This window comes from Ipomoea triloba, chromosome 9, assembly GCF_003576645.1.
Source record: "Ipomoea triloba cultivar NCNSP0323 chromosome 9, ASM357664v1".
Lineage (NCBI taxonomy): Eukaryota > Viridiplantae > Streptophyta > Magnoliopsida > Solanales > Convolvulaceae > Ipomoea > Ipomoea triloba.
In genome coordinates, this window is record NC_044924.1 from 12,617,871 (window position 1) to 12,633,728 (window position 15,858).

Below are 15,858 nucleotides of genomic sequence, written 5' to 3' on the forward strand. Positions count from 1 at the left end.
CCTGGTCCCCGCCCCATCCTTGATTCCCCGTATATTATTATATTATATATTATATTACACACACACACACAAATTATATAAGTATTTATGAGTACGTATTTTTGTTTGAAAGTTAAATTTTGGATATTTGTACTAATTCTAAAGTTTGGATATTTTAAATTTATTAATCTATGTATGTAGAATTTGGATTTTGTTTAAGGATTCATGGCTTAGTTTCTTTTTCATTATATTAATTTTTTTAAAAATTGATATAATTCAAAAAAAATCTCCATCCCCGAAAAATTCCCACGGGGATGGGGAATCCCCATCCCCGCCGGGAACGGGATGGGGACAGGAAATGGGGAAGAATTTCGGGGACGGGGAACCCATTCCCCGGCCTCGCCCCGCCCCTTTGCCATTCCTACTTACGAGTATGAATTTTGTTCATCATTATTTCATTCCAGGGTTCATAATACTATGTGGACCTTGCCTGGTCTATGATATAAATTGCGGAATATAATTTTAGCAAGTTTTATTGATTTGTTTTTAGGGTTCGTTTGGAAAGAAGGAAAATGACTTCTGGAAAATGTTTTATGGAAAATGAGTCATTTTCTAGTAAACATTTTCTTTTCTATTATTTGGTTGCATTCTGGAAAACTGTTTTGGTGTATTTGGTTTATTTTTTGAAAAATGAGTGGAATTGTATAATTAAACATTTTAAATATTTTATTTAGAATATAAAAATATTTATAATAATATTAAAATAATATTATTTATTTAAAAAAAAACTGATTTCTGACTTGTTTTCGGCGAAAACCATGTTTTGAGTGTTGGCAGAAAATTACTTACTCCAAAATTTGGCGGAAGTCATTTTCTGTTAAAATGCCTTCATTTTTCCTAGTCAACAGATCCAAATATTGAAAACTTTAAAAATATTTTTCAGAAGTCATTTTTCGAGTTTTCAAATAGAACTTAGGGGATGTTTGGTTTGATGGAAAAGTTTTTCCATGGAAAACATTTTCTTTAAAATGGAGGAAAATGTTTTTTTTTTTTTTTTTTTTTAGTTTGGTTCATGGAATTCATTCTCCAGAAAATGAATTCCTCACATTTGAGGAAAACAAAATCCTTGGTAAGACAGGAGATTTTGTTTTCCATGCAAGTTGGGAAGAAAAATGAGATAACTTACTTATTTTACCCTTCTTCTTTTCTCTTAATTATTATTGCTTTTATTGTTTTGTAGGGGTATATAGGTCTTTATAATCATTATTCCTTACTATTCTAAATCAAAGCAAATAATAGAATCGATATTTTCAGTAATTTTTTTCTGCAAACTAAATAATAAAAGAAAAAAAGGTCAAATAGGCCCTCAAACTTACTCACAAGTGTAATTAAGCCCTTGAACATTCAAAAAGGTCAATTAAACACATAAACTTGTCATTTTGGTGCATTTAAACCCATATGACCGGTTGTTCTAGGTGAACAATCGGTCATAATTTTTCTGACCAAGATTCCGGCGGCTGGCGACCGGAATCTTCATCTCCAACTATCACGACCGCCTTCTCCAACCCTCACTGTTCGTAACATACTGGATCTTCTTCTCCATTTGGAGAAGACGAACCAGTGCTGTTCGTAGACGAACAGTCTTCTCCAGTTGGAGAAGACGAATAGTACTGTACTATTTCGTCTTCTCCAGTGGAGAAGACGATCCAGTATGGGAGAAGACAAACAAAACGTTCGTACTGTTAAACATTGTGGTCGTGATGGTTGGGGATGAAGATTTCGGCCACCGGGCGCCGGAATCTTGGTCGGAAAAATTATGACCGATTGCTCACCTAAAATAACTGGTTATATAGGTTTAAATGCACCAAAATTACATGTTTATGTGTTTAATTGACCTTTTTGAATGTTCGAGAGCTTAATTGTACTTTTGAATAAAATTTGAGTATCTATTTAACCTTTTTCCCATAATAAAATTATCTTCTTAATAATTATTTTTTCATGAAATTTCAATTCCATTTCTTTTAAAATATTCTACAAACCAAACGAGTGTCACCGTGAATCTCTCAAATGGGCCAAAAATTTAATTGAAGCTCCCGTAAAAGCAAGTGCATATAGTTTGAAAAGCGGTCAAATTAGTGGGACCACATTTCTGTATTTGATCACAGATTCTTCCCTCCATGAACCCTATTTTTTAAATGTCTTAAGAAAACCCTAGCAACCGTCGGATCTCCACACATTGATCCGGACCCTCCATTCAAAATTCAAAATTCAAATTTCCCCACTCCACTTTACCGTTGGTGGCTCCCTTCGTTCAAAACCCCCATTTCCAGTCTCCATTTCCCAATTTCACTTCACCGAAGACACCATCTCTGTGTCTCTCTCTCTATCTCATTTCTCTCTCTAGACTAGAAGACATCAACGCAGTCGCAGCCATGGCGCGGAGCAAGTTGCCCTTACAGTCGAGCAGCAACGCGAACATCGTCAACGCCAATGGGAAAACCATCGAGGAGACTTACCAGAAGAAGACGCAGCTGGAGCACATCTTGCTCCGACCCGACACCTACATCGGCTCCGTCGAGAAGCACACCCAAACCCTCTGGGTGTGGGAGAACGGATCCATGGTCCACCGATCTGTGACCTATGTCCCGGGTCTCTACAAGATCTTCGACGAAATCCTCGTCAATGCGGCCGATAACAAGCAGCGGGACCCCAAGATGGACGCCTTGAAGGTTGTCATCGACCCGGAACAAAACCTCATCAGCGTCTACAACAACGGGGACGGCGTGCCGGTTGAGGTTCATCAGGAGGAAGGGGTTTATGTTCCGGAGTTGATTTTCGGACACCTGTTAACGAGTAGTAACTACGATGATACGGTGAAGAAGACGACTGGTGGTAGAAACGGGTACGGTGCTAAGCTTACCAATATCTTCTCGACGGAGTTTGTGATTGAGACCGCCGATGGCAAACGGCAGAGGAAGTACAAACAGGTAGATATTATTCCCCTCCTATGAATGTATCCATACAAATTCAACTGAGTAAATCTGAAGGTTTGGTATGTTGTAAAGCATTAGGGTTTCGCTCCACGGGCTATTGATTTATTTACTACATAATTGCCCAATTCAAGTGTGGTAGTTCTGAATAATTTGAATTCCTAGTATTCATATTACTACTACAGCTCGGTATGCCCATTTTATTTTTTTTAAAAAAATTGATCCATTGTGTCATATAGATTTGATGTCCTCGTGTGAGCATAAATATAATATGTGCAGTTCAACTATCAGTTTAGACTTTTAGTTAAGATGGAACACATGCTTTAATTCTCTGGATAATTTTTTTTATGAGCAGTAACTGTTGCTTGATAATTTTTTTTTTCAGAGAAAGAAGTGAAGAAATAGTATAATTATTATAAATATCAATCTGAACTCTCTAATTTCTGTTACTCATGCAGGTCTTCTCCAGTAACATGGGACAAAAGTCTGAACCCATTATAACATCTTGCAAAGCAACTGAGAATTGGACAAAAGTCACATTTAAGCCTGACCTGGCAAAATTTAACATGGTTCATCTTGAGGATGATGTTGTTGCTTTAATGAAGAAGCGAGTAATTGACATGGGGGGATGTCTTGGAACGACCGTGAAGGTGGAGCTGAATGGAGAGCGGATCCCCATTAAATCGTTCAAAGATTATTGTGATCTTTACCTAAAGTCTTCCAGTGCAACAATCTCAGAAAAACCCAAAAGGTTTGTTGTTTTGAACATAATTTGTAAATTTATTTTTCTGTTACTTTATATTTGCTGAAATTGCTGAAGTGACTTGCCATTTTGCAGTGAGTATTTGAAAGTGAATGGTAGATGGGAGATATGTGTTAGTGTGCGTGATGGATTTCATCAGGTACTAACATGAAATATTTCAACAGACTAAGTGGGAAAATTACTGTAGCCTGCAAGTCAGTGGATTAACTACGAGTCTCAACCACTTTGCAGGTCAGCTTCGTCAATTCGATTGCCACAATTAAAGGTGGTACTCATGTGGATTACATTGCAAACCAGATTGCAAACCACATTGCAGCTCTTGTTAACAAGAAGAACAAAAACGCTAATGCCAAAGCCAATTCTGTAAAGAATTATTTGTGGGTGTTTGTTAATGCTCTCATTGATAACCCTGCTTTTGATTCCCAAACTAAAGAAACCTTGACTCTTCGTCAAAGCAGTTTTGGGTCTGCGTGTGAACTCCCTGCAGAGTTTTTAAAGAAAGGTATGCAATTTTGTTCCGCTTTTATAATAATTCTCATTAACCTGGGAAGGCCATTTACATTCAAATATATTAGGATGGATCTGATGGTAATTGAATTACTTTGTTGCAGTGGAGAAGATTGGAGTTGTTGAAGCTGTCCAATCATGGGCAGAATTCCAACAAAGAAAAGCACTGACTAAAACTGATGGAAAGAAAACCAAGCGCCTTATTGTTGAAAAGCTAGAAGACGCAAATGATGCTGGTGGGAGAAACTCTGAGAAATGTACCTTAATTTTGACTGAAGGAGATTCAGCCAAGGCTCTTGCTGTACGTAATATGTTGATGCTTTTAAACCATTTATTATGTTTTTTATTACAGTATTACGGAGTATTTATTAGTAATATTATTGTTATAATATGACAAGCATCTTAGGAGGATTGAATTGTGCAACAGATGGCAGGGATTTCAGTTGTGGGCAGGGACCACTATGGAGTGTTTCCGTTGAGAGGTAAATTGCTGAATGTAAGGGAAGCTAGTGCTAAACAACTTGAGGAAAACAAAGAGATTAAAGCCATCAAACAGATTCTTGGGCTACAGCAAAACAAAGAATATGACAGTGTCAAAACGTTGAGATATGGACATTTGATGATAATGACTGATCAGGTTATTTTTATGTTAAAGACTTGTAACAACATATATGTACTATTTTAAGCTTTTTTTCTAACAGGATTCCAAATCTGGTTTTCAGGATCATGATGGTTCTCACATCAAGGGGCTTCTGATCAATTTCATTCACACATTCTGGCCATCATTGCTGAAAGTTCCATCATTCTTAGTGGAGTTCATCACACCTATTGTCAAGGTGCATGCTGTTCTTTACATTTCATGCTTACCTCAATAATTAAGTGGCTATTTATGTGGAAATATATCGTTATGTAGGAGTATGATTTTAGTGTTAATTGCTATTTTTCTGCAGGCTTCAAGAAAAAATGGGGAGAAGTTGGCATTTTACTCTATGCCTGAGTATGAAGCATGGAAGGAGAGTTTAGGGGATAATGCACGCGGTTGGTCTATAAAGTACTACAAGGTCTGTGTACCAAAAATATTCATGAACTTATTGCAAGCTGTTTTTACGAGTCTGATTGATCTTTGTTTGTTGTCCTGTCAGGGGTTGGGAACAAGCACATCTCAAGAAGGAAAGGAGTACTTCAAAAATCTTCAGCTGCACAGGAAGAATTTTTTCTGGGCAGATGACCGAGATGGGGAGGCAATAGAACTTGCTTTTAGTAAGAAGAAGATTGAAGCGAGGAAGAATTGGCTGAGACAATTTGAGGTTTTTGAATTTTTAGATTGTTCGTAATTTTGTTATTGCAATGAACTAAAATTTAAGTGTTTCACACCATCTAAACAATCATTCTTCCTACTTTGCAGCCTGGAACTCACCTTGATCAGAATATGAAGTCCATTAAATACACTGATTTTGTTAACAAAGAGCTTATTCTGTTTTCGATGGCTGACCTTCAAAGGTCTATTCCATCAATGCTTGATGGTCTTAAACCTGGTCAAAGGAAGATCCTGTTTTGTGCTTTTAAGAGAAACTTCATCAAGGAAGCAAAGGTTGCTCAATTCTCTGGTTATGTTTCTGAGCACTCAGCATACCATCATGGTGAACAAAGTTTGCAGGGTACCATTATTGGCCTGGCTCAGAATTATGTTGGCAGCAATAACATAAATCTTTTCAAACCAAATGGTCAATTTGGCACAAGAACTGCGGTGAGAAGCAAAATGATACTTTTGCATATATTATTACTTTTCCCATCTTTTTGCCATTCCTTTTTCAGTAATTAATTTATACACATTCAATTTTTTTTTTTGGAGGATAACAAATTCATTTTATTGTACAACCTCAATAGGGTGGCAAGGACCATGCAAGTGCTAGGTACATTTATACTCAACTTTCGCCTGCTGCTCGATTTTTGTTTCGCAAGGAGGACGATGTCCTTCTTGACTACTTGAATGAAGATGGCCAGTCCATTGAACCCACATGGTAAGTGGTTATAGCTAAAGAGTGTAGATATGACAAATTACTTCTTTTTCCTACTTCCTTTATAATTTGCAACTAGTAAGTTGTTACTGCTAAGAATTATATCAGGATACTGAAATGTTTACTAATTTGCTACATAGGTACATGCCTATCATTCCAATGGTACTAGTTAATGGTTGTGAAGGAATAGGGACAGGTTGGAGTTCATACATCCCAAATTACAATCCAAGGGATATTGTTGATAATGTGAGGCATCTACTGAATGATGAACCAATGACGCCTATGGATCCATGGTATAAAGGTTTTCAAGGGATCATTGAGAAAACAGCAACCAAGGAAGCAGGGGTTACCTACACAATTAGTGGAATCATTGAGGAGGTTGATGAAACAACACTTAGGATTGTAGAGTTACCAATCCGGAGATGGACTGAAGATTACAAGCAATTTCTGTCATCAATGATGGCTTCAAATGACAAGGTCAAGGATCCTTTCATAAAGGTATAATTCTTTTAACTGTTATTTGAGTTGAAACTTGAAAAGTGTTGTTACAGTTGAATAATCTGTGTGTGACATTTTACTTTTGCAGGAAATGAGAGAGTACCATGATGTGAATACTGTACACTTTGAAATTGAATTGTCTGAAGAGAATTTGATGTTGGCCAAGGATGAGGGTTTGCTGAAGCGGTTTAAACTAACTACTACAATTAGCACAAGTAATATGCACCTCTTTGATTCAAGGGGTGTAATTAAGAAATATGATACCCCAGAACAGAGTAAGTTTGCCTTTGAAGAAATTACAAGATAAATTTGTAATCCATTTGAGATTATTTTGATATAGTATTGACTGTTACCTTGTTTTTCTTCAACACTACAGTTCTTGAGGAATTCTTCAAAATAAGACTTGAATTTTATGAGAAAAGAAAGGCAAGTGGATCTGCACTAAATTGGCAAACAATTTGTTGAATGATTTTGTTACTGACCATCCACTAACTGTTACATGGTATTTTATGCAGCGAGTTCTCTTGGAGAATCTTGAAACAGAGTTGTTGAAACTTGATAACAAGGTCAGGTTTATCCTTGGTGTTGTGCAAGGCAAGATCATTGTTAGTAACAGGAAGAGAGCAGAACTGTTTCAAGAACTGAGGGAGAAAGGTTTTACTCCTTTTCCAAAGAAGAGTAAAGTTGCAGATGCAGTTGCTGAATCAAGTGATGAGACCGAAGAAAGTGAAGAGAGTGCTGGAGTGACTCATGCCAAAGGAGTTCAAGCAAGTGATTATGACTACTTGCTGTCAATGGCAATTGGAACCCTGACCCTTGAGAAGGTCCAAGAGCTGTGTGCTGAGAGGGACGGACTCAATGAAGAGGTGGAATGCATGAGGAATGCTACTCCAAAATCTCTGTGGCTTAAAGATCTTGATGCTCTCGAAAAACAGCTTGATGTATGGACTGGAAATTTGTTGTCAATAACCTGAAAGTTTGTGCTTTCCCTTTTCATCCTTATCATTTTTGCTTGTGCATATATTTTCAGGAGCAAGACAAACTTGAAGAATCTATGGAGGCAGCTATTAAGACAAAAAGCAAGGTGGTAAATAAAGCTGGGCCAGCTGAGCCCCGACGACAAGCAGCAGCTAAGAAACCACCACGTAATAAAAAGGCTACCCAGGAAGAAACTACTGGTGAGCCTATGGAGGTTTCAGCTGGTTCTGCAATGGATACAGGTTAGAGAATAATTTGAACCTCTGGTTTTGTTTTTATGGACTGATGTAATAATACTGGTTTCCTCATCCACTCCAGATAAGGGTCCTGAGGTTGTGAAACCAAAAGGTAGAGGAGGTTCAAAGAAAGCTCCAGCTAAGAAGGTATGTAGTTTCTGGAATAAATTAATACCCCTATTGTTAGTAAAGAGCTATTTTAATGAACTCTGGAACACTCCTGTCTGCAGGAAAAATCATCTCTTGATCTAATAGATGAAGAAGATGATGATGATGAGGTGCTAGAGCTAAAGGACAGACTTGCAGCTTACAATCTTGACTCATCTCCTGATCACTCAGAAGGTGAATCTCTTGTGCTTTAGTTGAGAAGCCCATTCTGTTAATTAACTGTAACCTTTATTAATGAAATATAAAATTGTTATTTTTTCACAGCCATGAGTACTGATGCCCCAAAAGCTCAAAGAAAAGAAACCATTAAAAGAGCTGCTGCTGCAAAGAAGACATTGCCCAAAGTTTCTGAGATTACAGATGATGTAAATGGGATAGATATCAGTGATGATGATTTTGAGGCAGAAATAGTGGCAGCAGAGAAAAAGAAGGGTGGAAGGAAACCAGCAAATTCAAAAGCAGCAGCCAAACCCCCCACTGCAGCAGCAAAGAAAAGAGGAGCTGCTGCTGCAAAGTCACAACTCACTGGGCAGAAATTGATAACAGAAGTTCTTAAGCCCTCCTCATCCTCCTCAGAGAATCCAGAGGGGATCTCTCCTGAAAAGAAAGTAAGGAAGATGAGGGAATCTCCATTTAACAAGAAAAGTGGGTCTGTGCTGGGAAGCAGCAGCGTGAGTGGTGGCGATTCAGTTTCGGACAGCACGGAAGAAGTAAGCAAGTTTGTGCTTCCAAGAACAAGTAGACCGCAGAGGGGAAACCGTACAAAGGCAGTATATGTAGTTAGTGATTCTGAGGAAGATGATGATGGCAGTGATGATCCTGAAGAACTCATCGAGTCTGACTTTGAGGATGAAGATTAGGATTGAACAAGTGTTGGTGCATCTTGTCTTGTAGGCACAGTTCATTTCTCGTGAATACTCGTGTTTGTACTTTTCTTCTGAATGTGGTTTATATTAGCCATTTAACTTCAACGCTAGGCTAACCCCCCATACTTATGGTCTTGATCAATGACGCATGTCCAAATGAGGTTTAGAAAAAATTTTAAAGATTTTTTTCTCTCAAAAATACTTTAAAACTTGTGTCTCACGTATTATATAAGAGATGCAAGTGCCACTTGCATTTGTGCCACTTGTGTATTCTTTCTATTATTGCTGATCATGAGAGACGTAAGTGACATTTGTATCTCTTATATGTGTGTGTGAGTGTAGATCTAATAGGTCATATCCAAAGTATACACCAAAACACCATTTTGGTGTAAAAATTTGGTGCAACCTTCCTCCAAGGAAAACACCAAATTCTACACCAAAATGGTGTAAATAAAGTGTTACATTGTTACACCAAATATGGTGTTTAATTGTTTCCTAACAAAATTATAGTTTAAACTATAAGAATATGCTGAGAATATTTTTTTTGGTGTGAAATTTGGTGCAAAATTTGGTATTTTGGGTTGGAGATGATCAAAGAACCACTTTTCATAAATATGAAAAAAATTGTTAAAAGTGAAATAATGTATAGGTATGAAAACCAACAATTCGTAATATAGTAGTGAAATTGTTACAACTTACAAAATGAATGTTTAGTGTTTTACATAATGGCGCTGTTTGGTAAATAATCAGTCTATCAGTCAATTTTAGCTTATTTGACCACTATTAGTTGTTTGACTTGGTTAAAAAAATCAATATAAGTATTTGTTTAACAAGCTTTTTGTAACTCCAAAATACTAAGTCCCTATTTGGTGGCTGTTAGCTGATTGTGTTGGTTGTTTGGGTTAGAAGGTATGATTTGTTGATAATATTAGTTGATTGTAGAAAGTTGTTTGATAAATTAGCTGTTAGCTGATAGCTGTTTGGTATAATTTCTTTTCTTAAAAAGCTAATTGAAAAGGCTATTTTGAGTAGCATTTTGAATTTTAGCATTTTGGAGTTACAAAAAGCTTATTATTTACCAACTAATAGTGATCAAATAAGCCAAAATTGGCTAATAGGCTGATTATTTACCAAACAGGGCCTAAAATTTAATAGGCTACTCAAAGTAGTATTTTCAATTAGCTTTTTGAGAAAAGAAATTATACTAACAGCTAATTTACGAAACACCTTTCTACAATAAGCTAATGTTATAAACTAATCATACCTTCTAACACAATCAGTTAACAGCTATCAGCTAATAGCCATTTATCATACAGAACTAACATCTATTGTTGAAGAATGCTTAGATACATGAAATATAAACAACACACCAGCCATCTAGGAGCTACCCCTCTTAATATAAAGAAGTCTAATGCGGAACAAGAGATTGGTTGGCCAAATTGCTCGGCAACAACTTGCTAACAAAGAATAGCGGAGTTCATGTGACATGCATCACTGCCAATTTCTCGACCTTCCTTTATAAGACTTTCCCGATCTGCAGACGAGTAAAAGTTTGTGAATTTTAATTGAAATCCATTATATCGTTCTTTCACACCCAAAACATTGTGTCAATAATTGCTGCACATGAGTAAGTTGCAAAAAAGAACACAAACTCGTCATATTGCACAAGATAAAAATTGTGTAATAGTAATAGGAATGTAAAGAAAGATCTCATGTTGTATATAAGATCTCAAATGTAGTATATTTATAGCCAAAAGTTTACAATACGGACAAAAAAAATTTTAAACAACAATAAAAAAAAATTAGCACATGTTATAATAGACCCATTTTATGGTTACTGAGACCCATCAAATGGAATTCTGTTTTGGTCAGCATGGTCAGCCGCGTACTGACACATTCACGTGGTGTGTCAGCCGCGGCTGACAACTTATGTGGTGGTAACAAGACCCATCCAATGGGTCTTGTCAGCCCTTAAACAAAATCCATTAAATGGGATTTGTTCACGTTTTCTTGCTCAACTATTATACGGTTAAATTTTTGAGTGAAATATTTTTGCTTACCATTGAAGTTATAGAGAGCTAAAAGGTTAGTAGATATGTATTTTTGCTTATCATTGAAGTTATAGAGAGCTAAAAGGTTAGTACATGTGTAGTTAAATTATTTGTACCTATTGAAGCACAAAGGGGAGTTAGTATCGCTTCCACTGAGGCTCAATCTCATGACCTCCCGTATGGGAGAGCCACTACATGCCATTTGAGCACAAGGCTAATGGCAAATTATTAAAACCCTATTTGTAAACTACATTAGTAGGATTACAATTTTCTTTTGATTCATCAAAAACTAAAATTTTGAGTCCCGTCTAGTTGACTTATTCTTGATGCCGCCACATATAATTGGCCATGCACAAAAATTGATTTCTTTAGTATCAATTCAACATTAGAAAGTGTTTGTCCTTGACTCTTGTTGATAATCATTGCATATGACAACATGAGTGAAATTGTCTTCTGTTGAACTGGAAAGTAATCTTGGGTCTGATGGGGTTATAGTCATTCTAGCGATTAAAACCTTAGTGACAGCATTAGGACCTGCCAATATGCTTCCTTCAACCACATTGTTAGCTAATTTGGTTTACAACCAACCTAGTTGCATTGCATAATCCAAGACTATGATCAATGTTTCTCATTAACATTACTGGTGACCCACCTTTAATGTCAAAGAATGATTTGGAAGCTCGGATTCTCATATGGTACTCAGGAATTCATGTGTATGCACATCTGCAAGCACAGAACTGGATCCATATGCTTTACAGGTTGTGTTAGAACTAAGCTATGTCTTTCCTTCCCCTTAAGTTAAGTGTGACATATATTGATTGACTTCATTAGCCACCTCTAATGTTGGTACTAGAATTGCACTACTCTTAAAGCAACTTCCATCAATGTTGACACCAGTAAAGTTGGGGAAAGTACTTCGAACAATAGTGGAAATAGGATCACCAGTTGACTTCAACAACAATTTTGATGGGATATCAAACTCAGCGTAACCATCATTATCTACTCCAATAGTACCATCACCTATTGAAGTTAGTCAATTAGCAAATTCTTCCAATTTTTCTTGATGCTAGTGATGGCAAACGGAGCGGGGCAGGGGCAAGGAGTATACTCCCCGTCTCCGTCCCCACGACCAAGTCCCCATCCCCGAAGATATGAAGAATTTATAGTTTCGGATACAACTTCTCGCCAAAAGTCTTACTATCACTATCCTCATTGACAAACCTTAATAAATCTCTCATTGTTTTATCCAACGCCTCAAAACAATGTTTGTGTATCATTGGTGCTTCATCCCAAATGATTAGTTTAGCTTGAACAATTAGTTCTGCTAATTGGCTACCTTGATTAATATTGCACGTTAAATCTTCATTAACAAAGATTGGTATTGAAAATCTTGAGTGTGCAGTTCGTCCCCGAGGTAGAAGTAAAGACGTTATACCACTTGAAGACACATTGATAACAATATGACCTTTTGCTCTAATAGACGCTGACAGTGCCCTCCAAAGAAAAGTTTTTCCTGTCCCCCATAGCCATAAACAAAACACAATCCCCCGTTGTTTGAATAAATATATGAAATCACGGCATCATATATTATTCTTTGTTCTTCGGTTAGTTGTTCCTTTCACTCTCTTCAGATAAAGCAGCCCGATCATATGCTAACTCTTTCCACAACAAGCTGTTTTCGAACGTAACATTACTTCGTTCATTCATGACAAGCATGTTTGGAAAATCTCTAAGAGTCTTGTTATAAACTAATAAAAGCTTTGACAACTCTAACAGTGCAAATTCCTTTTTTTCGTTATCAGTTATAAACAAATCTGTAAAAAAGAAACTTACATTAATTACCAAATAATTTTGTTTACATTCTTTAGGTAATAAATAATTACTATATATAATTTTCAAAAAAAAAATAATTACTATATATAACTTAAATATTTTAATAGTAATGCCTATTTTAATAGTAATACCTGGTTGGTTCAATAATCTCCTACGATTGTGTTAAGCATCATCAGCGGAATGTGTCCATACTTGGTTCCACACTGATTCAGGACTAACCATTGTATTTGCCATTAATAGAGTAACAAACAACTTTCTTAGTGAATGGACAGTTGACCGATGGCTAGCTTTCTTAATTGCATCAATGTATACATTATCATCTTCTAATAACCCCTTGGCATAACATGCCTCCTTAAAAGGATTATATTGTACTCCATTGTATGTCTTTATGTCATTAAAACTTGTAGGGCTTCTGACTATGTTCAATAAAGATCTTAGGTAATACAACTCACCACTACCCGGTATGACATAAAAGATACGGCCAATTAAAATACTAACCATTAGTTAATACGCTTAACGGAGTAGATAGGGATGATTGGACAACTCCAAATAATTGGTTTTTAGATCGATTCGAAGAAAACCCATTATGTTTTCGGTTAATGATATTCTCCGGTTGTATCGAATTCTCATTTTCTAAAACATACCAAGAAAACATATTTTTTAAAGCAATTATGAAAATATTAATACAATGTTTTAATATTACATATATACCTAAATATATATATTACTCCCTCTGTCCCGTAATGTTTGTCCGGTTTACTTTTGGCACAGAGTTTAAGAAAATTAATCAAAGCTCACTATCTTTCCGCTTATGCCTTTAGTCCTTACTGATAGTTTTGCTACAGGGAATTTCTTCTTCACTCTTCATCTTTGTAGACATTTTCTTCATCAACAAACCCATTTCTTCATCTTTCTCCAACAAATCCTCCATACCTTCTCTATCTTTTATTCTTCTTTTAGTTCTTTATACACCAGTGATTATACAAGAATAAATGAACTTAATACTTGAAAACATATAAAAAATGAAAAAAAGAAGACAAAAAATAAGTGGTGTTTAAAAATAGATGGAGTTATAAAAATCTAAAACTTCATGAAATTGATGGGATGGCAGCGCGGATTTGAGATATGGTTAGGATTGCTACACTAGTGAAGGTGGGTAATGTTTTTCTGGAGTCATACTAGCTTAGCCTCTTCGCAAATCACTGTGACAAATTAAAGAGGAATATCTAGGATCTCATCAAGATATAAAAATGGGCGTTGGTGGCAGCGGTGGCGGAGTTATTGTTACTGCTCGTCTGCTCTTGCTTCCGATGGTGCTACCCCGCGCTGCTTCTCCTGCGACTAAGGAAAAAAAAGGAAGAACAAAATGTTTACTTGTTTTGATAGATTTTTGTTTTTTGTTTCCGTTCGAGTTTTGAAGTGAATGATTTACTTTGTATGGAGTATTACAAGATTCTTCATCTGTGGACTATGCCAAATCTTGAGTGGAGGACAGTTGTGAAGATTATGTACCATTGTCATATGAAATTAAAGGGCAAAGTTGAAAAATAAAAATATAAAGATTTTTGGAAAGTGGACAATATTTTGGGACGGACAAAAAAGAAAAGTAAGACAGGTAAAATGGGACGTATGGAGTATAATATAAGATACATACATATATATATATGTGTGTGTGTGTGTGTGTGTGTGTGTGTGTGTCTATATATATATATAGACACACACACACACATATATATATATAGAGGACTATGCAATACCCGACCCACCAGTGATTTTTGCCCGACCAGAAACCCGAAACTAGAGCAACCGAATCGAACCGTATCTGAAAAGCTAAATCCGATCCGCTATGCTAAACAACGTCGGTTTAGGGGGTTCGGGTGGGGTTGGATATTTTTATATCCGACCCGTCCGAATATCCGAAGTTTAGGTAGGGTGTGTGTGTGCTGCATATTATACGACGTCATTTTGTCAATCAATATATATATATATGTGTGTGTGTGTGTGTGTGTGTGTGTTTTGTGACCTGAGACTAGGACTCATCTCCCATTTCATTTGTGCACAGTCTCCGATCTCTCAACTCTCCCTTCTCTATGAGTTCTCTCTACCTCTCTGGACTCTTCTAGGCTTCTAGTCTTCTTCTCCGATTCTCTCCAAAGTCCAGACTCTATACTTGATACTCCAGTTCTCTTCTTCTCCGATTCTCTCCAAAGTCCAGACTCCATACTTGATACTTCAGTTCTCTTCTTCTCCTCACCTCGTAGAGTCATTGAGTACTTGAGTCTTTCTTTTGTTGTCAACTTGGTGGAAACCCTTTCGCAAAGTCGTTGGTCAGTGCTCACGGAGTTAAGGTGGAAACCAATCGCTGGAGACTAAATCGCCTGGAACTTGGAAGTCTTGTTCGCTACTTCGCTTGTTGATATTTGAAGCCCTAGTTCTCAGAGGGAAACTTTGAGAAATCAAGTAAAACTAAGACTTTTTTTATTGTTATTATTATATGTTCGTGCTACATTGCTACTAGGGTTCATGATTCATAAATTTTAAATTTATGATTCATGAACCCTAATTTGTAAGTGACTAAGTGAGCCCTAATTTTTTGGGGCTTTCTAAATGCGTGATGAATTTGTATAATTTCGGATGTATTTGTGCAAGTTTATGGGTAGTGGATCCTTAAATATGTAATTATGTATATGATTTTAACTTTATGACAGTATGAGTGTATGGTGGAAGCCTACTGTTTGGGTATTTCCATTAATAGGAATAAATGTTGAATTCTGAAAAATATATGTTTGATTGAATGATTGTTCGTTTGAATAATTGAATGTATGGTGGAAGCTTGAAGCTTACAGTTTGGGCATTTTCATTAATATGATAAATGTTCAATTCTGAAAAATAATTGGTTGAAAATTGAAATATTGAATGATTGATTAATTGTTGAATGTATGGTGGAAGCCTACTGTCCCAGTGTCCCTAT

The 15,858-nt window shown here is 36.4% G+C and overlaps 2 protein-coding genes across 2 annotated transcripts; one reads left to right on the forward strand and one right to left on the reverse strand.

Moving 5' to 3' along the window:
- The first annotated feature begins 2,338 nt into the window (after positions 1–2,338).
- Positions 2,339–9,265, forward strand: LOC116030419 (DNA topoisomerase 2). The gene is made up of 19 exons (XM_031272665.1): positions 2,339–2,966; positions 3,428–3,720; positions 3,808–3,871; positions 3,964–4,234; positions 4,344–4,540; positions 4,667–4,876; positions 4,962–5,075; positions 5,190–5,300; positions 5,382–5,546; positions 5,645–5,986; positions 6,127–6,260; positions 6,398–6,755; positions 6,844–7,030; positions 7,132–7,181; positions 7,271–7,696; positions 7,786–7,975; positions 8,052–8,116; positions 8,200–8,311; positions 8,402–9,265. The coding sequence occupies exons 1-19, from the start codon at positions 2,412–2,414 to the stop codon at positions 8,995–8,997; spliced, it is 4,440 nt and encodes a 1,479-aa protein (XP_031128525.1). The 5' UTR covers positions 2,339–2,411; the 3' UTR covers positions 8,998–9,265.
- Positions 9,266–11,847: 2,582 nt separating this feature from the next.
- Positions 11,848–13,818, reverse strand: LOC116029569. Its single transcript, XM_031271620.1, has 5 exons — positions 13,716–13,818; positions 12,677–12,868; positions 12,490–12,567; positions 12,253–12,390; positions 11,848–12,074 (listed from the first exon to the last, which is right to left on the reverse strand). The coding sequence occupies exons 1-5, from the start codon at positions 13,816–13,818 to the stop codon at positions 11,848–11,850; spliced, it is 738 nt and encodes a 245-aa protein (XP_031127480.1).
- Between the last annotated feature and the right edge of the window lie 2,040 nt (positions 13,819–15,858).

Bases quoted from the DNA above. Each gene is read 5' to 3' on its own strand.
- LOC116030419 (XM_031272665.1), top strand. From the start codon at position 2,412: ATGGCGCGGAGCAAGTTGCCCTTACAGTCGAGCAGCAACGCGAACATC. The intron at 4,235-4,343 runs GTATGCAATTTT...ACTTTGTTGCAG, and splicing joins TGCAGAGTTTTTAAAGAAAG to TGGAGAAGATTGGAGTTGTT. The intron at 4,877-4,961 runs GTTATTTTTATG...TCTGGTTTTCAG, and splicing joins TGATGATAATGACTGATCAG to GATCATGATGGTTCTCACAT.
- LOC116029569 (XM_031271620.1), bottom strand. From the start codon at position 13,818: ATGGAGGATTTGTTGGAGAAAGATGAAGAAATGGGTTTGTTGATGAAG. The intron at 12,869-13,715 runs GTAAGGACTAAA...TCTTTTTTACAG, and splicing joins TCCCTGTAGCAAAACTATCA to ATTTGTTTATAACTGATAAC. The intron at 12,568-12,676 runs GTGAAAGGAACA...TATGGGGGACAG, and splicing joins GGCTGCTTTATCTGAAGAGA to GAAAAACTTTTCTTTGGAGG.